The sequence below is a fragment of the Alexandromys fortis genome, unplaced genomic scaffold, assembly GCF_014885135.2.
Source record: "Alexandromys fortis isolate MF-2015 unplaced genomic scaffold, M_Fortis_MF-2015_v1.1 scaffold_21, whole genome shotgun sequence".
Classification (NCBI taxonomy): Eukaryota; Metazoa; Chordata; class Mammalia; order Rodentia; family Cricetidae; genus Alexandromys; species Alexandromys fortis.
This window is the reverse complement of record NW_026067905.1, coordinates 6,219,262-6,246,254: the sequence shown is the minus strand read 5'-3', so window position 1 is coordinate 6,246,254 and position 26,993 is coordinate 6,219,262. Positions and strand designations below refer to the sequence as shown.

Below are 26,993 nucleotides of genomic sequence, written 5' to 3'. Positions count from 1 at the left end.
ACCTGGATTGCAATTCCAGTTTGTTGGCCATTCTTGGCAACATAGTTAAGTTTGAGGCCTGTAGATGGAGCGGCAGGCTGCTTCCCGCTGCCCGGGAGGGCTCCCGGCCACCGGCTAGCTTTACCCAAAATAATTACACAGAAACTGTATTCTTTTAAACACTGCCTGGCCCATTATCTGTATCCTCTTATTGGCTAATTCTCATAATTTGCTTAACCCATCTCTAATAATCTGTGTAGCACCATGAGGTGGTGACTTACCGGGAAGGATTCTAGCCTATGTCCATCTTGGGCCAGAGCTTCATCACGTTGGCCTGAGGCATCTGCCTCATTGCCTTCTTCCCAGCATTCTGTTCTGTCTACTCTACCCACCCATGTTCTAACCTATCAGGCCAAGCAGTTTCTTTATTAATTAATCAATGAAAGCAATAGATAGACAGATGACCCTCCTCCATCAGAGGCCAGCCTGGACTGCCTGAGACCTTGTCCCAACCTAACAAGACCAAATGAAACCATACCAAGCTACCTCTATGATAGTAACATTGACTTTAAATTCAGAATTTTTTCCTCAATTGAGATATATTTTAGTGGAATAACAAGATCAAATATAGTAGAAATATATATATTCTACCTGGACATGTGTTATCTGTGGTTAATAAATAAAGAATTAGTGAATGTACAGAAAGAAAAAATACAAACATAGCATTTCTTAGCTGACATTAAATTATAAGTAAATATTGCTTGTCACTTTCAATTGCAGAACCATTGTGAAGGTTATATAATAATGACTGACATGTTGGCATAGAAAAAAAAAAGAATCATTTTCTGGTCATAAAGTAATCACCAAGACACTGGAATCACTTAATTAGTTTAGTACATCAATACAAAAGCATAATAGTTTATTAGAGGATCATGATTGTTCTGGTAACTAACATATGTAGATAGCATCCATGGTGGCTTTCTTTTATGTTGACTTTCCCGATAATATCTATAAAGTGTTTGGCTGAAGAAGGAAATAATGACTAGTGGGCTCACCAGTCAGAGTCAAATCCAGTTTCATAGGGCTGTCTCCCAAAGATCAATACTTGACGATGCTTCCAGCATACTGCCATAAAACTTCAGAGACTTTTCACAGAGAAGAGTTTCTTCATGATTTCTTCCACTGATGCTCTGGGCTTTACAATGATTTAGATTACAGTATCTAAAACTGAAAGAAAGTGAACTTTTCTTAGGAGCAGATGGAGATGACGTGATAAATCACTGGCTTCCCTCCCGGTGCTTCCCCACCTTTTATGATGGCTCTGCGAGGGTCATTATTTAAGAGGTAGTCTTTGTACAAGGACAGGGGAGTTCTATTTAGTACACAGTAAGGATCCCATAAGGACCTTTCAAGAGCGCTCTCTTATTATTGAGACAAGGTATTGCCATGAAGCCCAAGCTCTCTTGGGACCTGCTTGTAGTCTAGTCTTGTTTGAACTGGGGTAATCCTCTTGCCTTAGCTTCTTAAATGCTGGGATTATAGGTGAATGCACACCCTCGTGGCCAGCAGGATGGTGTTCTTTAACAACCACCTGTAAGTCTCTTCTGTACTGCTAGTGAGAGAAACCCTGAAATTTTATTGGCAGTGGATTTCATGGCTGCTTGGACTCTAAGGGCTCATCAAATGTGCTCCAGATTGTACTCTACTGAATAGATGTACCATGGATTTGGTGCTGAGACCACTGTCAAAGAAGGAATCTGTGACCACACTTTAAAAATGTCCACCGTCCACCCCTAACATTAGAGAAACTTTCCTGCCCTGAGTATCTTCTCCAGCCATACTACTCTGGGAAGGAGAGATTGTTGCCATTTTATACACTAGAACACTAAATTTCAAGTGTAAAAAACATCCTTATGGCTTACATAAGACTTGGACAGAATGAGACTTATTTATCAATCAAACCTGCTTTAGTGTGAAGTCCCTGATCTGTGCTTATGCTAATCTCTGGTGTTAAATATTTTTATCCCTCCCTCTTTCTTTCACCAACCTCAAGCTCTCCTCAGTAACCACATGTATCTGAATGTTTTGGATTGGACACCAGTCTCGTTCCCTTTGTTCTAATGGAGTTTCCTTGATTCTTTAGTGCCTGGAACACTGCTTAACAGGTTGGCTGAGTGCATGCATGCACGATGAGCTGAAAAAGTCAGATTCCCAAGTAAGACCGACTTGGACTCGATCATGCTCATGGTCAACTGGATCATATCTCAGCACAAACATGAGAAGAATAAAGCAGAAGAAAGGGGTGCATAAGGCCAGATGGGGAAGCACTTTAGTGTTGCTAATACTTTTGAGTGTTTACTCAACTCTAAGCACCTGTGCAACTCAGTGAGAGGTGAAGAAACCAAGGCATAGCTGGATTAAGAACTGTGCTTGTGTTTATATTGCTCACACACTGTGGAACTGACCTTGACATCTCTGACTCTGGAGGTTGCTTCTCTGAAGGACAAAGGCAAGTTTCTTTCTTTCTTTCTTTCTTTCTTTCTTTCTCTTTCTTTCTTCCTTCCTTCCTTCCTTCCTTCCTTCCTTCCTTCCTTCCTTCCTTCCTTCTTTCTTTTGTCTGTTCATCCTTCCTTCCCTCCCTTCTTCCCTTTCTCCTTTCTTTCATTTCGTTTTGGAGACAGGATATTTCTGTGTAGCCCTGGCTGTCCTGGAACTCACTTCATAATCCAGGTTGACTTTGAACTCAGAAACCTGCCTGTGTCGGCCTTCCAAGCACTGGGATCAAAGGTGTGAGCCACCACTGCCCATCCAAAGGCAAATTCTTACACAAAGACTACAAAATGGAAACTGGAGAGGTGGTACTGGACCTTACAAGCTCTGGGGTTGGAGACAGTGGCTGGAGGGAAGCAGCACTTGTCTTCGGCTTCTGTTTTCACGACAAAACCTGTTTCCTACAAATCCTTGTTAGAGTTTCCTGTGAGACCGATTTTCTAGTTTCCTTTGTGATCTAAGAGCCTGGCATTTAGAGAACTTCCATATTGTGGGAAAGAGGTCGAACCTGTGTGCTTTGGCAATCAAGAAATAATCATACTAAAGGAGCTATTCAAAATTTAGATGTGGTGCCCACCCTCCTTTCAGAGTTTCAATATCTCCCACAATGAACCCTCAGCTCAGGGAGATCAGGGCGGTACAAGACTCTGAGCATCTGTTGACTTTTGACTCTGCAAACTTCTGGCTTGCTGCCCCTATCTGTCACTGGGATGTTGATCCAAAAGACATTTGGTAGAAGAACAAAAGACTGATTTGGGCAAGGAAGAGGTGACAAGTGGGACTCCAACAGGTTAGGCTGCTTGTTCTGTGCACACAACTAGAATATGTCCGTAAGAGAGAGAGAGGTCGGGCAATCAATGGATAGATGATAGCAGATGATACATATGAGCCTGATTCATGAGGGATCTTTGACAAGTAGATATCACGTGGCTGAAAAGTATTTCCATGATTGGGTAGTATTTTGCATATGTAAACTGTAAGACAAGTGAGATTATGTCCAAAGATGATGATATTACACTATTTTGACAACTTAGGTAAGACTCTAAAACAGTGGTTCTCAACTTGTGGGTCGCGACCCCTTGGGAGGGTCATATATCGGATATCCTGTATATCAGATATTTATATTATGATTCATAACAGAAGCAAAATTATAGCTATGAAGTAGCAGTGAGAATTTTATGGTTGGGGGACCACCACCACATGAGGAGCTGTATTAAGGGGTGACAGCCTTAGGAAGGTTGAGAACCACTGTTGGGATGGATTTCCACCTATTGACCTTGAAATGGCCACTGCTGATTTAAAGGCTTGACTGGAACCCAAATCTTTAGGGTCATTAAATTCTTAGCTGTTTGCTTAATGATATTTGGTTTTAGAGGTAATGACTTACCTCCAACTGTAACCTGTAACTCTAAAATAGTAGATTGTGGATAAAGGACACCACCCTGGTGTCGTAGCATGCTTTAGAATGGAATAAAACACGTATTCATTGTGAGAACTGGTGGATAAAGGGAGTCTAAACTGAAAGTTTCGCTCAGAATAATCCATTAAATTTCTGCAGGATGCAAATTTGTCTCGTCATGGCATACGGGATCCCATTGGCTCACTCATGAGTCTCAGACCAATATTTCACGGAGTCAGAAATCGTTCCTCTTCCCACACACTTACCCCCGTGAAGCCCTCCAGAATCCCAGGACATTCAGCAGCGTCAAGGATGCCAGCACGAAGAAGAAGCCTTCTAAATTGCCTTTGTTTAATGTGTTTGGAAACCAATTGCCTGTTTGGAGCAAACGTGTAATCGTTATTCAGCTGCAGAGTTGCAAGTTTCTGTGAATATTTTATTATCCTGCGATTCACAGAGAATTGTTCGCCTCAGTAATATAGCCTGCATAAGAAAGCTCGTCTGAAACTTCGTTACCAAAATTCATTTAATTCTGGAAAAATAGAAAAATGACGAGCAGCACACCCCATCATATCAGGCTGAAAAGGTAGCAGCACCTTTCCCCGGGCTGTAGGTAATCTCCATCATGATATTAATTTGCCTCATCTATGCCTGTCCCCTTCATTCTAGTTATTCTCAAATCTCTGTGTTTAGTACTGTGCCTAACATATGGAGTAAATACATTTTGAGTGACTAAAAGCTCTTTCCTCTGATCAGATTGTCTTCTACATGTCTAACGACCAGTCGGGTGACACACAGAGATGATGGATATCACACCTTTTAGCAAACAGAGTGAAGCCAGGGTTCTCTTACGGAATGTCGCTGCACATGTTGGGTAGATAGCATTGGTCTTTGATTGATGCGGAGATTTCTTTGGGCCTGATGATAATTACTCTAGTTTTTTAAAAAAAATGAAACAAAGGGTCTTTGCTTCCTTATATCATCAGACTGAGTATTTATGGAATCACTCAAGGTTCGAGGAAATTAATTTGCTACTAAGTTTTAACTCTTGACTTTGGGCTTTGCTATGATTTTTTTTCCTCTTTCTACATCGGAAGCAATCTTTATTCAATGTATGCTTTCTCTTTGTGTGTGTGTGTGTGTGTGTGTGTGTGTGTGTATGTGTGTGTATTTCCGTGTGGTGGGAGCAGACGCAAGCCTGGAGAATATGTGTAGTGGAAGTCAGGGGATAACTTTGAGTTAAGTCAGGCTTTAGGCTCCTTTAAGCTTTCGATCAAAACAGGATCTTACTGGCCTGGAACTCTGCCTTGTAGGCTAGGCTAACCGGAGAGCTTCCAATGTCGAAATACGGTCAGAAGATGGACTCATGGGAAGCATGCCTTGGAGAACTGTGAGAGAGGCTCCAGGGGGAAAAGCAGAGGGCCTTTATCTCAGGTGCATTTTGTTCCCTGAATTGCTCTTGGACATGCCCTTGCGCCTCCTGTGACAACTATAAGCCATGTTTATTTTTGTTGGATGTCAGAACACAGCTATAGAATCCAGTCTGGCCAGTGTACCCTGAATCTGGATATGGCCTTCTGCCTTGCTTTTGTACTTTCCCACATAGAATCTACAGTATGTGCCAGGCAATGGTATTTAAACTGGTCTGTCCTGAGAAGGTTCTGGAAAAGGACTGCTTTGATAATATTTAGTATGTGCTGACTGGTGCTTATTTCCACGTTTTCCTGATCAGGCTCTTCTGAAGTCAAACAACCTTCCTCGGAGCATTGCTTTCTTTGGTACATTTGTGTCTAAAGGTACTGGAACCGAAGGAAGGTTGCCTCTGAATTATATTGTAGTGGCCTCACCCATTCTCCCAGATTCTCAGATCCCGGGTCTCACAGACACAGATCTGCATAGCCTGACGAGTGGTACCTGAATCAGCGACCTGAACAAAAAGCTTAACAAGGGCATGAGGGCCCCCGCGGCAGGAGGTAAGCACGGACTAATGTGGCACTAAAGCTAGGGAAAGCGGCACCGTGTACTGAGCTGATCCTCCGTTTCTGAAATAAGAGTGGTGCAGCAATGTCCAAAGCCCAACTGCGAGATGATGGGGTTTAGTAACAGACTATAAACCCAGGTTTCCTGAAAAGGACACTCTAGATCCCCGACTACGGGATCAGGTCAATGAAAAGACAGTGGAATCCCACAGACAAAGGGAAGGTATTCCAGTGCAATTCTGGGTGACTCCGACATTCGTCCATGTCACGATACGAACAGTAAATGGGACGAGTCAAAAGATGGCAGATTCTTACTTACATGAGCATGAGCTAAATCATGAGACGCAAGAAGAAAACTTCTTAGAAGCTAGAAGGAGGCTTTTTCTAGTGTAAGATCAGAATGGACCAAACAAAATCGAAAGTAAAAATGTCAGCCCCGCTAGAGAATGAGCGCCCTTGACCTTCTGTTCCCTTGCTGGAATTACTTTCTTTGCTTGAGGATTATGATGAGGGTGGGGATGGATGGGGATGCGGGGTGATGCGCTACCTTTCTGGAAGGGAGCAGCTTTGTTTTCTGGGAGTGAGGACATATGGATGAATTACCGGATTCTGGAAAAAAAGACAGAGGAACTTTCTAGATTTAGACAGGGGCCTGACGAGACATATCAAGATTTTGTTGCTCATCTTTCACAGGTGTTCAATAGTCGTGCCCCCCCTCCCCCGAGACAGGGCTTCTCTGTGCTGGTCAATTGTCTTATGGTTGATGTAGAGGCAGGAATACTTATCGTTAAGCAACTGGCATATGAGAACGCTAATGCTGTGTGCCAGACTTTCTTCCATCCCTTTAGAAAAAACAGAGATAGTAATGGTTCCATCTGCCTCTGTGCTGATATTGGACCTGGACACTGGACTCTGCCTGTGACTACCTATTACCTCACCATTTCTGGGATTATAGGCTTGTGCCACCACTGTGCCCGCCTTTTGTGTGGATTCTAGAGCCCTGACACACCTCCCCTGCAGGACAAGGGCTTCACCACCTGAGCCATCAACCCAGCTTCCTCAATGGATTTGGATGTACTACTTACTGTTCAACATACTACATAAAATACAGCATACATGTTATAAACATAATACCCAATTTACACCAATGCTCTAAAACCAGAAATACGGTCCAGGATTGTGGAATGTTTAAAAGGAAAATCTATTTTTTTTTGTAGGAAAGGTCCATCAGCAGTTCTGAGTGGCTGGAAAACCTGATAGAGTTTGGCATTATGAAAACAAGAAGGTTTGAGTGCCAGTGTCTGGTCTTCCTCCCTCTTACATTCACAGCTCCTAAGGTGTTACTGAGGGGGTGTGGGACCATAGCAACCCGTGTCTGTGCCAAAGGCCTTGACCTTCAGTGCAACACCTTGCACCTACTACAGGATGCTTCTGGAGCTAGAAGGGTCTCCCTGGGAAGTACACACTTTCAGGTTGGATTTGGATGAAATGTTCTGCTAGGTTAACAGCCTCACTAAGACAGCTGTGATTGAGTGTGTCACTTCCCATTCAGCATTTTTTCTCTCTCTCTCCTTCCTAAAAGAGGATGTCTAACAACAAATGAACAAATGTCTTTGTCCTTTGGCTCTTACAATCCTTTCTGCCCTCTCTCTCACAGTGTTTTCCATGCCTTAGGTATACATTTTATGTGGTAAATTTATTAACTGGGGCCAGGCTCCCCATAGTCAGTTGAGCTCTGCATTCTGACCAACTGTAGCTTTCTGTCATGATCTCAGTTTGTTGAAGAACAGACTAATCCAAACAACAGGGACATGTACTTGAGAGCTGGGAAGGCAGGGATAGATACGGGAAGGGTTAGCAAAACAGATGGGAGATGAATATGATCAAGAAACAGTGTATGGAATTATCAAAAATTAATAAAATAAATTTTAAAAGATTCACCATCACAAAGAGGTTTGATCACAATAAAAGTATTAGAAAAAAAAGCCGCTGTCATTTAACTTCCCAGGGGAACATACTATGGCACCACCGTGGAATCATGGTATGGAATTATTGTGTCTGTTTCTTGAACCCCATAAATAAAGTTGTTGCTGAAATCCAAGCTCATGGGGCGGAGGCAGAAGCAGGCTCCTCAGGAGGCTGAGGCCAGTCTGGGCTGCCGTTCCAGATGCTGTCTTCAACGGAAAGCATTGAGTTTAGAGCTGTTTTATAGGTTTTACTACCACATCTAATGAATTAATTATTATTATTCAGATTGCATGTGTATGGGTGTTTTGACATCATGTACACGTGCATTCAGTATTCTAGAAGGCCAGAAGAACGTGTTGTATCCCCCGGGACTGGAGTTACAAACAGTCCTGAGATGCCATGTGGGTGCTGGGAAGCAAACCCAGAATCTCTGGAAGAGCAGCCAGTGCTCTTACCCACCGAGCCATCTCTCCAGCCTTTCTTCATCTTATTAATTTGTGTAACCATATAAAGGAAATGCCTGATTCTGTTACTATAGTGACATGATGACATCTTCATCTAGTGTTTGCATGAGTGGTTGCACTGAGTATCTTCCTGTTTGTCTGTGAATGAATATGGTAGCCCCATTTCTCTCTTTTTCTTCCTTCTCTGTATCTGGCTCCGTCCCTCGGTTCCCCACCTCCTTCTTCTTTCTCTGGATTTCTGTGTCAGTCTCTCTGTACCCCCCCATGCATGTGCAGTGAACAAAGCTGTATTAGACTGGGGGAGTCAGAGTATAGGTCAAGGAAAGGTGAGCTAACACACCACTTATTTTCAGAAAGAACTCAGCTACCCCACTAAGCCTGTTCAAATAGTGCTATTTTCTCTTTCTCTTGAATTAATATCCCAGCTGTATTTCTGTCCTTTCCATTTCATTGCAGCACTTCATGTGTCATGTGATTATACCATTTTATCATCGTGTTACTCTGGCTGGGGTAAGAGGTTTGCAAGAAGCATGCGAAGTCTGAGAATTAACATGACATTAATTCTTCCTGGAGCATGAATTTCGGTCCATAATAAGTAATTGGAAAGACTATCTTTATATTATAACAAAGTCAAATGAGGGAGAAGAATATAAATTTTGAAATACCTTTAGAGGTAAAACATCATATTTCTAAGAGATTTTGCAATTACAGCAAATACCAGCCCTTTGGGAGGCCGTACCAAGTCCCCTGGGCATGACAGCACTTCCATGCTGTCCTTGGGGACATAGTGGGCATGGATAAAAATCACTGTGACTTGGTATATAGGAATGTGGAGGAACCAAGTGGGAGGACACTGTCCCAAGAGACTAGAGGAAGTAAATGGAAATATCAAGCTATTCATTAAACATTTTGTAAGTGTGGTTACTTAAAAAATAAAATACCAAGTTTTAATATTACCTATTCTAATTCCTAATTACCTACCTAACTTTATCTATCTGTCTGTCTCTCTCTCTATCTATCTATCTATCTATCTATCTATCTATCTATCTATCTGTCTATCTATCATCTATTTATATATCTACCTGTCTATCTACATCCATCCTTCCATCTATCTATCTATCTATCTATCTATCTATCTATCTATCTATCTATCTATCTATCTATCTGATTCTGAGGATTGAACTTAGGACCTTGTACATGCTAAACAGATTCTTTACCAGTAGTCTATCTTCTTAGGCTGTTTTTCCATGTTTTTATTTTATTTTGAATTTCTGGTTCTGACAAATTTCTGGGTTTGCCTTGAATTCGCTGTGTGGCCCACACAGTACTTGAACATGCAATCCTCCTGCCTTGCCCTTGTGGGTAGCTGGGCATGGAGACTTATATCACTAGGCCTTGCTCTGTATTCCTTCTGACTTTGTAAACATCTGACTTTTTAAAATAACTCTGATCTTCACATGAGCCCCACGGGTTTTCAGTGCATTCTGATTTAACATTCTGAATAAAGCTTGCTTTTGTGGGAGGCACCACGGTAAACAGAGCCCTTGCCTGATTTGACAGCTTGGGACAAAAACGAAGCCTCCGGTTCGACAGAGTCTTCATAAAAGCTAAATATTGCTTATTTAATACTTGTCTTTCAATAGCAGGAGGCATATTGAGTGTAGGGAGTCATTCAAAGTCTCTGGGTTTGAGACAGACTTTATGTCAAATCTTGTCTCTATTATTGATAATTGTTATTGATCAAACATTGATAACTGGTTTAAGCCTCAGTTTCTCCACTTGAGAATAGTGACAGAAATACCTTCCTTTTTATTGCTCTTATAGGAATCAAAGAGATACTGACTGGAAAAGCTTGGGCACAAAAAGACCACCATTAACTTCAGGCCATCACCTTCCCTACCCCCTTGAAAGGTTCACAGAGCAATCAGATACCCAGGACTTGATTTGGGGCTTGTTTCCCGTCTGTTATTTCGTCATGCTCTGTGTGCCATTTTTTTTTTTTATCATTATCTCAGGACCGGCTGTAAAATGTTCCATTTAACATTGTCAGTTGACTCAGCGCTTAGTGCTATAACTTGATTTTAGTAGCTTATAAACTTTTATTGTCATAATTCACATTTGGGCCGTTTTTCACCTGACATTTCTAGGGGCCGATTGAAGTTGGGAGCATCCTTGTAGAAGGAGACAAAGTGAAGACATCAGGTCGAGAAGGAGGCCAAGGAAACTTCTCCAGAGCACAGCTCAGGAGAGCAGGAGGTTAGCAGGAGGAAGACTGCCAGTGATGGCCTCTTTATTGCATGGTATTTCTAAACCTGATGTGGGAAGTCTTTCTGTATATGTGTTGCTTTTACTGGTTAATGAATAAAGCTTCTTTGGCTTATGGAAGGGCAGAATAGAGTAAGGTGGGAATTCCAAGCAGATAGAGGAGGAAAGAAGGCAGAGTCAGGGAGATGCTACATAGACACTGAAGGAGACAAATGCCTGGGAACCTTGCTGGTAAACCATGAACCTTGTGGTAAAATACAGAATAATGGAAATTGGTTAATTTAAGATATAAGAGCTAGCTAGCTAGCTGATGGAGGTGGGTCTTGTCTCTTATCTGTTGCTTTCATTGGTTAACTAATAAAGAAATCTGCTTGGCCTGATAGGACAGAAAATTAGGTAGGCAGAGTAGAAAGAACAGAATGCTGGGAGAAAGAAGCCGAGTCAAGCAGTCACCATGATTCTCCCACTACAGACAGACGCAGGTTAAGATCTTTCCTGGTAAGCCACCTTGTGGGCTACACAGATTATTAGAAATGTGTTAGATCAATATGTAAGACCTATCCAATAAGAGGCTGGAACTAATGGGCCAGGCAGTGTTTAAAAGAATACAGTTTCTGTGTATAAAGCTAGCTGGTGGCTGGGTGCCAGGAACGTAGCCCACAGCTCTTACAACAGCTAGCAGTATGCTTAAGTGATTGGTCAAACAGTGTTGTAATTAATATAGTTTCTGTGTAATTATTTTGGGTCTGGGTAGCCAGGAAACAAATGAGCAGTCTCTGTCTATATAAGCCCTCCTGGAGAACCCTAGGTACTCTATTTAGTGATATCCCAATCTGGTTAATGGGGACTGTTGCACTATTGAAGTAAGAGAACATTCAGAATATGTGGCATTGTTCACCATCTCCCTAGAGGGTTTGCTAACCTCAATTTATATGCTCATTGAAACCAATTTTAAAGAAGCTTTTGGAAGAGGTCACTCCAAGTTGCTTAAGAGAAGTTTTTAAATTGAAGAGGAAAATGCAAATGGCAGTTATTCTGAAATACTGGACACACTCATTAAACTGTCTCTGTTTGTCTGACGTTACCACGACCATCTCAGAGACAAAAGGATTATTGACTCCTATAGAGAGTTCCTCCATTTATTCTATAGACTGAAGTGTGGAGGCCCTGGGTAGGTGTTGAAATAGGAGCGGCGGCGGGGCTGTGTCCCCAACACCCCGGCCGCTTGGCTAGCTTATGCCCAAAATAACAACACACAAACTGTATTCATTTAACTGCTTGACCCATTTCTATCTAGCCTCTTCTAGGCTAACTCTCGCACCTGGACTAGCCCATTTCTAGTAATGTGTGTAAGCGCACCTTGGGGTGATTCTAGCCTAAGTCCATCGTGGTTTGGAGCTGCCTGGGAGAGCAGAGCATGGCGTCTCTGCTCCAGAGAGCAGAGCTGTCGAGTCTCTCCGGGAGCAGAGCAGAGTCTGACCTCACTTCCTCTTCTGCCCAGCATCCTATTCTGTTTATTCCACCCACCTATGTTCTAAGCTATGAGGCCAAGCAGTTGGTTTATTATAATTAACCAATTACCTTCCTCCATCAGGTAGGAAAGAAAGGCACCACTCAGAAAGCTCCTGTTCCATTCTTACCCGAGCATGCTGATTGCCCCTTCTTGATGCCAAATGCAACTATTACCATTATCACTCAACTTATAACATGAAAAGCTTCTGGATGACTGTCTAGAATAACTTGACTAAAATTCTTCTCCAAACACACTATTCATGCAAGGCCCCTACCCAATCTATGAGACTTAATCTCAAGGCAACATGAGGTTCTTGGAATAATTTTCAGCAGAATATAAAACTTTGAAGCCTATATGAAAAACATATAGGGTGACACACTTTGCACTCCAAATAGCAAGACTTCTCATAAGTCAGAAAAATACATTTTTTTCCTCTCCAGTTACAGGCTCTGTATCATAAGAACCAAAATGTCATCTTCTGCCTTGTCTTTGGGCTTCACAGGGCCCCAAAGTCTGATCTACACATTTTCTGTTTCTTGTTAGACATGTTCTCCACCTGCAACAAAAGCACAAATGCCCATGTGACAGGCTCTATGACTAGAGAAACTGGCTACTTTTTTTTACATAGCCTCTGCCCAATAGATTTCACTTTCCTGCCAATGATTGAGATGGCTCCAAGAGAAAGGGAATACAAATTAGAAAAAAAGGAATCAAAATATTATTGTTTTCATATGATATGATAGTATACATAAGCAACCCCCAAAATTCTACTTCTTCAGCTACTAAAAACTTTCAGTACAATGGCAAGTACAAGTAGCTTCTGTAAGGCAAAGGACACTATCAAAAGGACAAAACAGCAGTCTACAGAATGGGAAAAGATTTTCATCCAACTTATATCCAACAGAAGGGTAATAGAAATATATATATATATATGTATATATGTATATATATATAGCTAAATATATATATATCTAAAGAAACTAGATGAGAACAAGCCAAATAGCCCAATTAAAAAATTTGGTACAGATCTAAGCAGAGAATTCTCAATAGAGGAATCTCAAATAGCTAAGAAACAAAGAAAGGAAGTTCAACATCCTTAGGCACCAGGACAATGCAAATTAAGACCTGTCAGAATGGCTAAGATCAAAAACACAAGTGACAGCTCATGCCAGTGAGGATGCGGAGTAATGGGAGCATCCTCCATTGTGGGAGTGCAAACTAGTACAGTCATTATCGAAATCAATATGGTGGTTCCTTAGAAACTTGAGAATCGATTTACCTTGAGACCCAGCTATACCACTCTTAGGCATATACTCAATGGATGCTCCATCCTACCATAAGGGTGCTTGTTCAGTCATGTTCATTGCAGCTTTATTTATGATAACCAGAAACTGGAAACAACCGAAGTATCTCTCAACTGAAGAATGGCTAAAGAAAATATGATACATTTGCATAATGGAGTATTACTCAGTTGTTAAAAGTTATGATATCATAAAACTTGCAGGCAAGTGGAAGAAAGTACCTAAGTGAGGTAGCCCAGACCCAGAAAGAAAAACATAGTATGTACTCACTTATAAATGGACATTGGCTGTCAGGTAAAGGATAATAATATTAGAATTCACAGACCCAGAAGGATTAAGTAACAAGAAGGGTTCGGTGGGGGATGTATGGATATCCCTCCAAAAGGGAAATTAATAGATTTTGTGGGTGGACTGGGGGTGGGTGGGATGGAAATAGGAAGGGTTGGGTAAGCGATAGGAGGGACAGAGGGAGAGAATGTTTTAAAAGATGACTGGAACTGGTGGGGGCATTTAGAGAGTGATGTAGAACCTAATGCAGTGGAATCTCTGGAATCTATGAGTGATGGAGGAAGGTCATTGGTTAAAAAATAAAGAAACTGCTTGGCCCTCATAGGTTAAAACATAGGTGGGAGGAGTAAACAGAACAGAATGCTGGGAGGAAGAGGAAGTGAGCTCAGAGGCCATGCTCCCTTCTCCCACCTGGGCAGACACCATGAAGCAAGCTGCCAGGTCAGACATGCTGAATCTTTCCCAGTAAGNAATTTTCTTAGTTACTTTCAGTTCTTTGTGTTGGGTTGAGGCCTCCTGGGCTTTACTAGGTCCACGTTACCATGTCAACTATTGTTCTTGTTCAGCTCGTTTTGACAGTCCAGTTGCTGAGATTTTACGGGCATAGCTTTTGATATTACTGGAGACAATAAACATGTAGATGCAGAGAGCATAGACCTATTCTCATTCACAATCGCCTCAAAAAAAAATAAAATATCTAGGAATTAAACCAATGAAATAAGTAAAGAACCTTGACAATGAAAACTTTAAACCTCTGTAAAAAGAGATAAAAACACTAGAAAAGTGATGGAGGAAGGTCATTGGTTAATTATAATAAACCAACTGCTTGGCCTCATAGCTTAGAACATAGGTTGGGTGGAGAAAACAGAATAGGATGCTGGGCGGAAGAGGAAGTGAGGGCAGACTCTGCTCTGCTTCGAGAGGGACCGGACAGCTCTGCTCTCTGGAGCAGAGACGCCATGCTCTGCTCTCCCAGGCAGCTCCAACCCACGATGGACTTAGGCTAGAATCTTCCCGGTAAGCGCACCTTGGGGTGCTTACACACATTACTAGAAATGGGCTAGTCCAGGTGCGAGAGTTAGCCTAGAAGAGGCTAGATAGAAATGGGTCAAGCAGTTAAATGAATACAGTTTGTGTGTTGTTATTTCGGGCATAAGCTAGCCAAGCGGCCGGGGTGTTGGGGACGCAGCCCCGCCACTCATATTTCAACAGTGCTGGGATAATGGTGGTGCAGAACTTGTGGGAATGACCATCCCTTGTCTGGACAAACTTGAGGAGGGAGCCCGTGCCTGACACTGCCATGATGGCTGGAACCAGAAGCAGAATATCTAAAGACCCAGGATGGAACCAAACACAAGTTGAAAAAGTCAATGGAATGACTCTTAATGGTATTTTACTATATTCATAGAGTGGTGCCTCATCCAAGGGTCATCAGAGGGACTCATCTAGCAACTAATGGGAGCAGATGCAGAGAATCACAGCTAAACACAAGGAAGAGCCAGATAAACCCCACAGAAGAATGGGAGAAAGAACTGTAGGAGCCAGAGGGATAAGGAACCCCATAAGAACATGTCTCACAGAATCAGCTAAGCAGGGTTCATAGGGGATCACAGAAACTGAAGTGACAAACACTGACTCTGTATGGGTTTGAACTAGGTCCTCTGCATATATGTTTGATGGAGGAAGGTCATTGGCTAATAAAGAAACTCTTAGCTCCTTCAACACAATGTCTGCCTGCATACTGACATGATCCCAATAATACTGATAATGGGCTGAACCTATGAAACTGTAAGAAAGCTCCCTTAATTAAATGTTTTCCTTATAAAAGTTGCTATAGTCATGGTGACTCTTCACAGAAATAGTAATCCTAAGACATAGGTGATTTCATACTGAAAGACTTATTAAATATACAACAGTCATGGATCATAGGAAAATTCATAAGGTGATCTTAAGAACTGCTTAGAAATTATTTAGCACAATGTAATGTGATTTGTTTAAATGCTGGAAGAAAGATCACTCATGAAAAAGTTGGTGGCTTCATACACTCATAAATATATGTAAAAGATAAATATGACAGACCCATATTTACAGCAAGATAAAATGTGGAAGTCTTTTGGTGTAACCATTACTCTGGAGACATGATGTCAAGAAAAAAGTAAAAACTAAAATAATTACATTTGTCCAGGGGCTGGGGAGATGGCTGTAGGTAAAAAAGCATATGTTTTAGAATACTGATGGACCAAGTTTAATCCTTAACCCAGCTGAAAGGATGAATATGGCGGTGCATGCCGGTTATTCCAGCATTCCTACAGAGACAGAACTGGTCAGAAGCTTCCAGGCTAGCTGCCTGGATTATGTATGTTTCACAGAAATGAGGAATAAAAAGAGATCCTGTCCCTACAAGGTGGAAGGCCTGAACCAACCCTGGGAGGCTGTCTTTTGGCCTCCACAGGCTCCATTTACCATGCACCAAGCCCTATGCATCTGTGCTTGCTCTCTCTTTGTCGCTCTTTTTCCATTGCACACTAAGTTGAAAAATTGTAAAATGTCACATTTATTTGATGATGAGAGTATTTTGCTGAAAGTTAAGTTGTGATCAAATGAAATACCCTTACATTTATTAAGGAAATTTGAGATATTTTGAGCAAATGCAAACAAAACACATCTTACTAAAGATGAGCGGTGTTCTTAACACATTGTAATAAGAAAGAATAGGTCAGTTCATGACAAAAAAGAAAGATGCTCTTATAGCATTTCTAAAAAGAAATATTTAGTACACATATAAAGTAAATGAAATATTGCTAAAGGGAATTAGCCAATATTGAGCAGATTAAAAAGTGCTAAGAGCCAGGGTGCATCTTAGTGGTACAGTGCCTGACCTAGCATGCTATCAACCTTAGCCCTAAGTTTTTAGACTCATGTCTAAAAGCAAAAAAAAATCAGCAATCAACAGATTTTTTAAAAAGTTACTTCATTCCATGTCAATGGCATATATTTTTCTCCTAAAGTTTAACTTAGAAATTTTACCAATTTTGTTAAAATGAAAAGGATTGGTCAAGAAAAGGTGATTGAAGAAAATTGATAAAAACAATTCTAAAATACATCTTTCAGTATAAACCACAAAGAACATATAGTCAATAAATAAGGAATAATCATAAAGATTATTAGAAATATCAGACACGAAATCTGTGCTATACAATCACAACAACTAAAAGGAAAGCTAAAACTAAAAGATAGCTATGAGGAGCAGGAAAGACAGACAATGGGAAAGACTGACAGCTTCTAATGTCAACGAGGACTGAACACACAGGCAATTGTGTCACAAATAGGTTAATTTAATTTGCTTTATCCTACATCTGTGGTATAATTTAATTAGCTTTTCCTAGTGTATATCGAATAACATTGTAAATGTTTGTTCTTTGAGGAAGATTATGCATTTCCTTTAAAATGAAAATGAAATTCAGGTAGATAATAAAATTAACAGCAATGTTCCACCATGGGAGTGGGGGATGACACATAAGGTCATCCTATCATTTGGGTCCAGTGATCAGAATGATAGAGTTCTAGCCAAGGGCCTCAAATAAAAGAGCTGGATGTGGTGACATGCATTTATAATCCTGGCACTTCTACAAGTGAGAAGAGAGGCAGAGGCAGGAGAGCCTCCTGGAAGTTTGTAGGCCATTTAGCCTAGACTGTGTAGTAGGGCAGAGAGACCCTTTGCTCAAACGTCAAAGGTTAGATGGAATGCTAGAAGGCCACTGGTTCCATGTTGTGCACATGCACACTAAAAAGAAAAAAGAAAAACAAAACAAAACAAAAAAAAAAAACCCTCTATAACCGAAGATGAATACAACAATAACAATCACCATGGAAACTACTTGGTGGATTTGACTGTGTAGGTCAGTAGACTAGTTAAACAAACTCATGTCTAAAAGCAAAATAATCAAAACCAGGAAAATGTTAGATATGTATAAATATGACTAATTGGTAATATAAATAAAGAATATAAAATAAATTGACCTTTCTGTATAGTTATTTCAGGAAACCAATAAAAATGAAACAAACGAAAAAGAACAACAGATACAACTAAAAACTTTGTGTCAAAGAAATACAATACTAATGCTCTAAGGATGTTAAATTCTCAATTTCACAACCCAAATAATATAAAGTAACAATGGAAGTTAGTTTTTGTTGGTTGGGTTGGCCAAGATCAAAATATGGCCATGTGAAATTAATAGAGGAATGGATTTCAGGTCTGGGGTTTAAGTGGGTCAGTGATGTGGATTGATAGTTGGATAAGAGATTTATTTAAAGAGTAATTAATGTCATAGAGGGACAGACAGACAACAACATGAAAAGAGTACCTGGGAGGGATCAGATCCACAGGTCAGAGGAGGTGCCCTCTATACATTTTACTGGAAGCAGGAAGTTCCATGTCATGTGGTTGGCACTTGCTTGTGCTCAGGTTGTCTGATTCCCAGGAGGAGGAGTAGAAGGAGTCTGTTTACCTGGGGCCTGAATGGAGAATCATGTAGTGCTGTGGGACAATGGTCTTGTATCTTGGAAAGGTTTGTCAGTTGTACTGGTTTAATAAAATGCTGATTGGCCAGTAGCCAGGTAGGAAGTATAGGCAGGACAAGCAGAACAGGAGAATTCTGGGAAGAGGAAAGAGTCAGTCTACAGTCATCACCCAGACACAGAAGAAGCAAGATGAGAATGCCTCACTGATAAAAGGTACCAAGTCATGTGGCTAACACAGACAAGAATAATGGGTTAATGTACGATGTAAGAGTTAGTTAATAAGAAAGCCTGAGCTAATAAGCCAACCAGTTTATAATTAATGTAGGCTTCTGTGTGTTTCCTTGGGACTAAACAGCTGTGGTGGGACTGGCTGGGACGGAAACTTCTGTTAACAATCTATGAGACTGGAGAAAGCAAGCATGTGGAAAGAGAGGTCAATAGAGGGGCTTTACCAAATGATGTGGCCCTGGCTGACAATGTCACCACAACCAATCTATGCAGCGATTGAAACAGTCTTACTTCTGAGAAGGCTAAGACATACAGCTTCATTGATGAACAGTCCTGTTTCTAAGAATTCTTCCATTCTTAGGAGATAATAAGAGATGTTCTTAAGGAACCTACAGACAGGCTCACCTGGGAAACATTTGTAACCTTGAAAGACTGGAACCAGTCTAAGCCTTCTCTGTAAGAAAGAAAATGTGTGTATGCACACCACACATGACAGAATAGCCTATCCACTTAGTTGTTAAATGTGGATTTTAAATTTTTCTTTCACGTTTGCAATTGTGATGGCAAATGAAGCAGATACTCACAGTATTATTTATGGGAAAGTGAAACATGGGCATGACATGTCCGTGTTGATCGGGCAATGAGAAGATTTCCTATAATCCTATTTTCTGACTATCTACACAAACATAAACTCTAATAACTACTCATGTGCACAAATAAAAAACTCTTGGAAGAAAATTTATAAAAATAAATTGTCTATCAACTTTATTTTTAAAATATTTTTCTTTTATATGTATGTTTGTGTGTGTGTATGTGTGTGTATATGTGTGTGTGTGTGTGTGTATGAAGTACTTACAGAGACTAGAGAGAGCAGCAGATCCCTTGGAGCTGGAGTCATAGGCAGTTGCAACATAGGTGCTAGGAACTAACTCAGGTCCTCTGGAAGAGTAGCAAGTGTTCTTAACTGCTAAGCCATCCCTCCAGCCCTGTTGCTCATCATCGTTTCATACTCAACCCCCTACTTCCTTTATAATTGGATTTATTTATACATATACTACTTTTACAGCAAGAGACTGGAAAAATCTTGTGACTAATTAATTATAAAATGATCCAGTGCTGAGTTTTTACCATTAGCTTGTCTCCATTAGCTTGTCATTGGCAGCCTTGGATCGGCACATTAGAAGGCATATGTTAATTATAAAATTGTCTAGAGATAGTGTTCTAGAACCCCAGTACCTCAATAAGGAAAATGAGATGGTTGCAAGGCCTGCAGTCGCTGGCTCCAGCAGGGTATTACTCCACAGAGACGTCTTAGACACCTCAGACATGCATGGTGTTATTCTTGGTGCTATCTCCCATTCTTTTCAATTCTAAACCTAACTCTGCTCTTTCTGGGGGATGATATTGTGGCTCCCCTTTTATTAGCTACTGGTTCATTTGGAAGGCAAAGGAATGGAAAACTGTTGATGTGTTGATGCCTTTGGAAAGGCAGCTGGATCCTGAGTTACTATTTCTCTTAGACTTCATTATTACTGTTTTAAGTGTTATTTGGTGGGACTGGTAACCTAGCAGGTGTCTTAGACTGTTGAGATAAGTTTAAATAGATTGTATATTTTAGGTATAATATTCCCTGTGTGTGTATGTGTGTGTGTGTGTGTGTGTGAGAGAGAGAGAGAGAGAGAGACAGAGAGAGAGAGAGAGAGAGAGAGAGAGAGAGAGAGAGAGAGAGAGAGATTTTTAAGAAATGTGCAATTAAAGAGATGTACTAGCCATTCTCCAGGGTGGATCATTTTCTCCACCCTGGGAAATAAACCCAGGCCAGAGAGGAGAGCTTTGGAACCGGAAATCCCCCACGGCTATATGATCTTGGTAACTCATATGTTTTCTGAGCTCATTTCCTTCTTATATATGTTGGGGCTACAGATATCTGCCTCCAAAGACCTGTGAAGATTTAGTGAAATAATATCTTTGTGGAATGCGTACAGCAAGGCCTGCATATAACTGACACTTAATAAATGCTAATTTCTTTCCTTTCTCCTTTCAGTAACCTGATTTAAATGCTTCATTTGAGATTCATAGCTCGCCTACCTGAGTTAATTTTTAAAACACATTAATTTTCATGATACCTGAAGGAAATAATACCTAACAACTGTATTCTAACTTTGACTTTTCTATCATTTTTTCATAGTTATCTAATAAAAAACTCAAGTTATTATTTCCTTTAATTTACTGACAAGGAAACAGAGGCACAGAAGGGCTGAGCTGTTTGCCTAAAGTCAAATAAAGGAGACAGGATAAATATTTGTCAAGTGAGCAGATGAACTGGAGTCGGCCTCAGATCCACACACGGCTCCAACCCAGCTCTCTGCATCTCCTGCATCCCCTCTTCAATTTGCATTTCCAGTTCTTGGGAACTGTGGATAAAAATGAAGTCGAGTTGCTGTTTCCAGGAAGGGACACCGTGTCTTTCAGAATTGTTAGCGAAATCACCAAGCATTGTTCACCTGAACAGGCCGGGAGAAGGGCCTAGATGGTATTTAACATACAGGCTTTCTTGTAAGGGTGAGCTCATTCTTTTGAAGAGCATTGGGAGGGAAAACCCATCACGATAGTGTGTTCTCCTGATGATTTCAGTGAATTATCGTGGAAATGAACTCCAGAAGAGAGCAATGCTTTGTGATAATAGCCCGATAATGCCATTAGCTACGAACCGTAATTGTAAGAGCATCAGTCAAATGAGTAGACCTGATATTAATTTGAGTGTCAAATATTTCTGTAAGGTTCTTCTTGTTAATTAAGCATCAGCCCGGGCACCATTAATTCACCATCTATCCAGTCTTTGCACACAGTAGGCACCCGATATGTATTTGTGGACTGAATTAATAAATCAGTCCTTAAAGTGGAGTTACTAAAAATAACAAAATGCTGAGTTTCAGTTCTTTCATGGTACAACAAGAGTTTCTAAAGATTTATTTATGTTTTAAATTACGTCTCTATGTGTGGGCGTGTGCACATGTGTACGCACCATCAGACACCCTAAGACTGGAGTTAACAGCCTGACCTCACAGTTGGGACTGAATCGTGGTCCTCTGGGAGAGCAGCACCTTTTCTTAACCACTGAGCCATCTCCCCAGTCCTGAAGAGGAGTTTATTTTGTCCCGTAGCTGCTTGTTTGTAGAGTCTTTCTTTTATTTGCAACTCAATTCACCTGAGAGCATAATTTACAAATTTTAAAATTTAAAAGAGACACTTTTTCTTCTTCTGGATATTTAGAAGAAAACATATTTTCCTTCACATTATTTGTAGTACGGAGTTTTTGCCTTTTCAGCCTGTGTCTGCCGTAGGCGACTTGCTGTATGCTTCATAAAGAAAATGGGGTGTTGCTCAGAAGGAGGCTGCACTCCTTCTTGCATGCTTGTTTGGCTTCTCCATTCTTTCCCGAGGCTTCTTCTGGAAGTCCAGCTCTCCATCTTGGTTCCTGACTGAGCCTTTATTCCCTCTTCCTCAGCACTTGGGCTCCAAGTTCTTTCCTTTCTTGGGCAACAGTTTCTTTCTCTGCCTATAGAAGGCGTGCTCAGACTCACACATAAACTAAAAGTAGCTCAAGTCTATGCCTGAGGTTCCCTGATAAACACAGATTTTCAAGCTGAGTTTTGGGACAGTGAGTCTTGTACTTTAGGGTACGTATGTCTCCAATATTGCATAGGTCACTCTGTATGTTTATGTCTCAGTGGTGCACAGGACATACTAAAACACTGAACTATTTATTCACTTTGTATCTGAAATTAAGATTTAGCTGCCCACACAGTATTTTGATTTGCTAAATCTGACAACCTCAGCCACACCCCCTTCCAGATGTCATTTTCTTCTTAAATCTTCTCAGGCCTATATTCTTCAAGAGAGCTCCTTCATTTCCTTGCTTACCTAGACACTCTGCAGTCACATCTATCTAGTTCTCACTCTCGTCTCACCATGGAGAGGGCTCCTTTGGATACTATGAGCTACTTTTTCATCCTGTTTGCTTTCACAGTAGTATTTGACACCATGATACACTTAAAATAGCCTGTTATGTTTAGTGGAAGAGTGCACGCACATGTACACATTCACTATATACATATCAATATAATTCATACATGTACACATACTTAGGTGTATGTGGATCTATATCTATCTACACCACATATATAATATACATCACACATACAGACAGACAGACACATGCACAGACACGCAGACACAGACACAGACACAGACACAGACACACACACACACACACACACACACACACACACACACACACACACACAAATCTGCTCCTCCAAACACCTGGTGAAGGCAATCTTTCCTCAGTTTTCTTCGGCAGACTTTCTTATTTCATCCTCTTCTTGAACACTTCAGTGCTAAACTTTAAGCCCTGGGATTTATTTCTAAAGTTCACACTTGGTAATTTCATTCAGCTGTATGGCTTCCAATGTTATTTTTGTGCCAAATATCTTTGTATTTCTCTACCTAGCCAAAGTCTTTCTTTTTTAAGCTTTGGGTGTTTCTATCTAGATGACTTCCCAGTATGCCAAACCCAGTGTGTTAAGTGTTGCAGCGTACTCTTTTTCCAAGTCTTCTGCCTTTAGTAAACACTTTTCTCCTGCCCAGCGTGTTCCTAGGCAGCTGGTGTTTCTGTGATTCCGCCTTCTTCCTCTTACACCTATTGACTTCCAAAACCATCGCAAGGCAGTGTTGGTTCTGCCTCTGAGACAGAGCTTTGCCGTCCACATCTCCTTCCCTGCCTATTTCTCTTGTTTCATTCATACCCCATTTTCCTGTATTATTCTACAACTTTCTACTTCTTTAGAATGCATCTATTTTTCCTCTGCTTCCAAACCATACTATATCCACCGAAACTCAATGCTTTCATGATTTACTGCATTGAAGCTATAAGAAAAGCCTCTGTAAGTCAAAGGTGCCATGTGATTTTACCCCTGTGCAAGTCCACCCTGTAATGCCAGTCTCTCTGATACCGTATTTTTTTCAGACTGCCAGCATTCTGTGGGCTCCTTTAATGCACCCAATGATTCCTTACTGTGAGGCCCTGTCATAGGAACTCTTTACCAGGTATAGGTCTGGGCTAGGCTCTCCCTGGAGAAAACCACATGCCCTTCTAGTCTGGGCTTTAGTGCCAACCATTTCCAGATACTCTTTGAATGAAGACGCCTGTGTCTCTGACTCTTCCTTGTTCTACGTGTTTGTAATGGTGAAGAGGTATCATTCATGATATAAATCCATGAAGCCAAGAAGAACCCCGGGCACTGTTTCGTGTCACCTTATTTAAAACTATATCTGAGATGGAGGTAGACTGTGAGAACTAAGCTTTTCATCATGGATGCTTTCTTCCCTAAAATACTTTTGAAATACTACAGAAAACCACATAAACATACACTTCGCTGACCTGGAAGACATTGGAAGCTCATTCAAATTACAGTAACCTTAATCACACACACACACACACACACACACACACACACACCATGCCACAATTTTTTAAAAAAAGATATTATACACCTCTTTTCCACATTTTGTGAGTCAATAGCAATAATTATTGACTACCTATAGCCTAATGAATAATTTGGGCTCTTCCTTGGTACTGTTAAGAACATAAATATTCCTGGGTAGCAAGACAGGTTTTTGTGGGGACAAAGATTGAGGATATAGAAAACACCGTATCTGGAATTTATAACACTGCTCCTAATTTTGGTTGAATGGCAGGAGCACAGGTTACCTACACCAGCTGGAGCGAAACTGTCCTGACCATAGGTGCCTTCAAGGGGCAGCAGGGCAAGGCTTTCCCACTCCAAGGTCTGTGAATCCATTATCTTAAAACACGCATGTAATTAAAAGCCCAGTCATGGACATTAATGGGAAGAAACACATTTCTTAGAAGAAAGACACGGGCCTACAGAATCCAGCTGAGCACTTTTCCTCACATAGAGCGTCTTCTCTTCTCGCAAGCTCCCGGTAACTGCAGATTCCTGTTCCAAGAGCAGCTCTGTGATTCATGCTGACATGGCTGTCAGTGCCCTCAATTCCTGTAGATATTTAAATGAGAATTTAAAAAGATCTCATTTTTAATTTAAAATGGTCTTGATTTGAATTGTACAGCCAAATTCTTTGTACTTTTCCTTGAAGCTGGAGCAAGTGAGACCGAGGGGACAGGGGACGCCAAGCTTGACCTCTTCATTCTGCTCGATTTCCCCCCTTTCTTCCAGGTGCTGTTCCTCACCTCTAAGTCTGTAACTGAGATGTCATTTCTTCCCGAATTTTTAGTTTGTTATTTTTGTCAGAAGGTGAGGTTGGAGTCAGGAGAATGAGGAAATTGATCTTGCTCCTAATGGGATAGAGGCGTCACCGTCGGTGTGACTGGCTTCTCCACTGCCTTCTATTAGCATTGCTACTTTTAGAGAAACCGTTCCTGAAGTGATTAGTGTGGGAGGACGGGTTTAGTCTCCTGTCTTCTCCTTTAAAACACTCCGGCTGAGCGATCCCAGAAGGATCAGATTTCTCACTTGTACTGAAAATGTCACTCTAACAGTTATCTCGCTGCACAGTTGAGTTTTTGAGAAATCCTTTGAATTTCTGCATTCACACCACTTCTCCATCACTGTGCTAAAAATGACTAATGTAGCTCGAAGCCCGTGAGACTGTGATATCTGATCGCCAGCCCCACCCCCATACACACACACACACACACACACACACACACACGCACACACACACACGACTGACATGGATTCTTAAAGACTGAAAATGCCGTAAATGCTGTGTGGAACACTGAGGGGGCATTAGGTGCCTGAAACCTATCTTAAAGTTGGTTTTATTCTGGTCAATCCTGTTCCACAGTCATTTGGTCCAACATCTTACCTGGTTTTCAGGAGAACACACTGCTCCAATGTGTTACAGTTTCATATTTAAAACTAAACCCTGGCATTGGAATTTCGAAAGGCTTTATTTAATTTTATCCTCTAATCATCTCTGGGGAAAACGAAAAGCATTGCCCCCTTTTTAATTAAGAGAAAACAGTCTTAGAGGGATAACGACTTACCCAAAGTGATGTTTGTAGTCGAAGGCCCATTCTCTTTGGGGGCACTAATTAGTCACTGTAAGCCAGCATAGGGTCACAGGAACAGATCATCTAAATGAAACTCATTTCCTTTCTTGAATTATGTTCGAATGGGTAAGGGGGTTGTCACAAACACAGAAGGAACCCACTCCCAGTAAAGCATAATAAAACCTCCTGTGATGTCGTTTAGGAAGGGAAGAGGAGGTGGTTGGGTGGAATGAGAGTAATTAGGTGAACTGGGAACTGATTAGAGCCACAAGGGGAGGATTAAGTTGGTTGTCATTAACTTGCCGTGAGGTCTGTGGGAATTTCACGTGGGGCTCTATTTTCAGGTCTGTCCAATTCAACAATTGTGTCAATTACCTGGGAGAAGTCGAGGGGCTTGCTTACTAAACCTGCAGACAACACAAGAGAGATGAGCAATTCACTGGGTGACAGAATCAAGTTCCAAAAATGTCTATTTTTCAGCATGATGGGTTGACACTTATTAAGGGAAGGATAACATCCTATATTTAATTAGGGAGAAAAACATCGATGAGTGCAGCTTAATGGAGAGTAACTGCCAAAACAAGGAGAAGGAGTTTGAGGCTTTAATTGACCACCAGCATGGTATAACTGCTGAACAACTCAACAGAATCTCCATGTGTGGGGGGGGTGGAGAGGAGAGAAAGACAGACAGGGAGACGGATAAGCATCCTGTATGTGCCTATTTTGAGTATTGTGCTTGAATTCGGAAACCATGTTTTGAAGATATTGACAAATGGTTCTTTAATGGTTGCAGAATGACAGGGAAAGAGCAGGAACTATGTAAACAAAAAGAAAAAGATTTGGCTTTTCTATAAAATAGAAGGGGGTTGTGATGGCAAATTTTTATTGAACAGTAGCTGTGGTTATTGGTTACTTAATTCTCAGAACAATACAATGTATTATTTATTATGATGATCAGGAACATGGACACAGAACATGAAGGGATACTCTCATGATTCATACTTACTTGGTCTGACCTAAAAACTTATAACACATCATTCCTTTGCATATTTATCAACACGTATGGTAAGAAGTCAGGTTTGTTCTACAGAATACACATACCAATGGAAGGAGACTGGAGTTCCATTGCCAAGCAGAGATATTTTCTGTATGCTAAGGGGTGACTGAGCTTCTATTTTTGGTACAAGGTTAGACTCAATGTGACATGAGGAATTATCCAAGTGAAAGATTCTAATTTCTTGAGATATGATTTGATGTAACTCAATTTTATTATGAACAGAAAATAAGAACTCTGAAAAGAAGAAAGTAAATTAGTTAATTGCTAATTTAAATGGTGGCAATGTCAGTACACGTTTGGAGTGTCTGACCTCAGAGCCCATTTTGGTAAGTGTCTTTGGAAAGGTCATCAAAACTTTGCTCATTATATAAACTGTCTGTTT

General features: G+C 40.9%; 1 protein-coding gene across 1 annotated transcript in view; it reads right to left on the bottom strand.

Moving 5' to 3' along the window:
- Positions 1-910: 910 nt before the first annotated feature.
- The window catches only part of Slc15a5 (solute carrier family 15 member 5), a 107,103-nt gene continuing 81,020 nt past the window's right edge, over positions 911-26,993 (bottom strand). Inside the window, exons 10-11 of the mRNA XM_050135199.1 lie at positions 4,195-4,303; positions 911-1,206 (exon numbers count right to left, since the gene is read on the bottom strand). Coding sequence (XP_049991156.1) covers positions 1,056-1,206; positions 4,195-4,303 — 260 coding nt within the window. The 3' untranslated portion in view covers positions 911-1,055. The remainder of the gene's footprint in view (positions 1,207-4,194; positions 4,304-26,993) is intronic.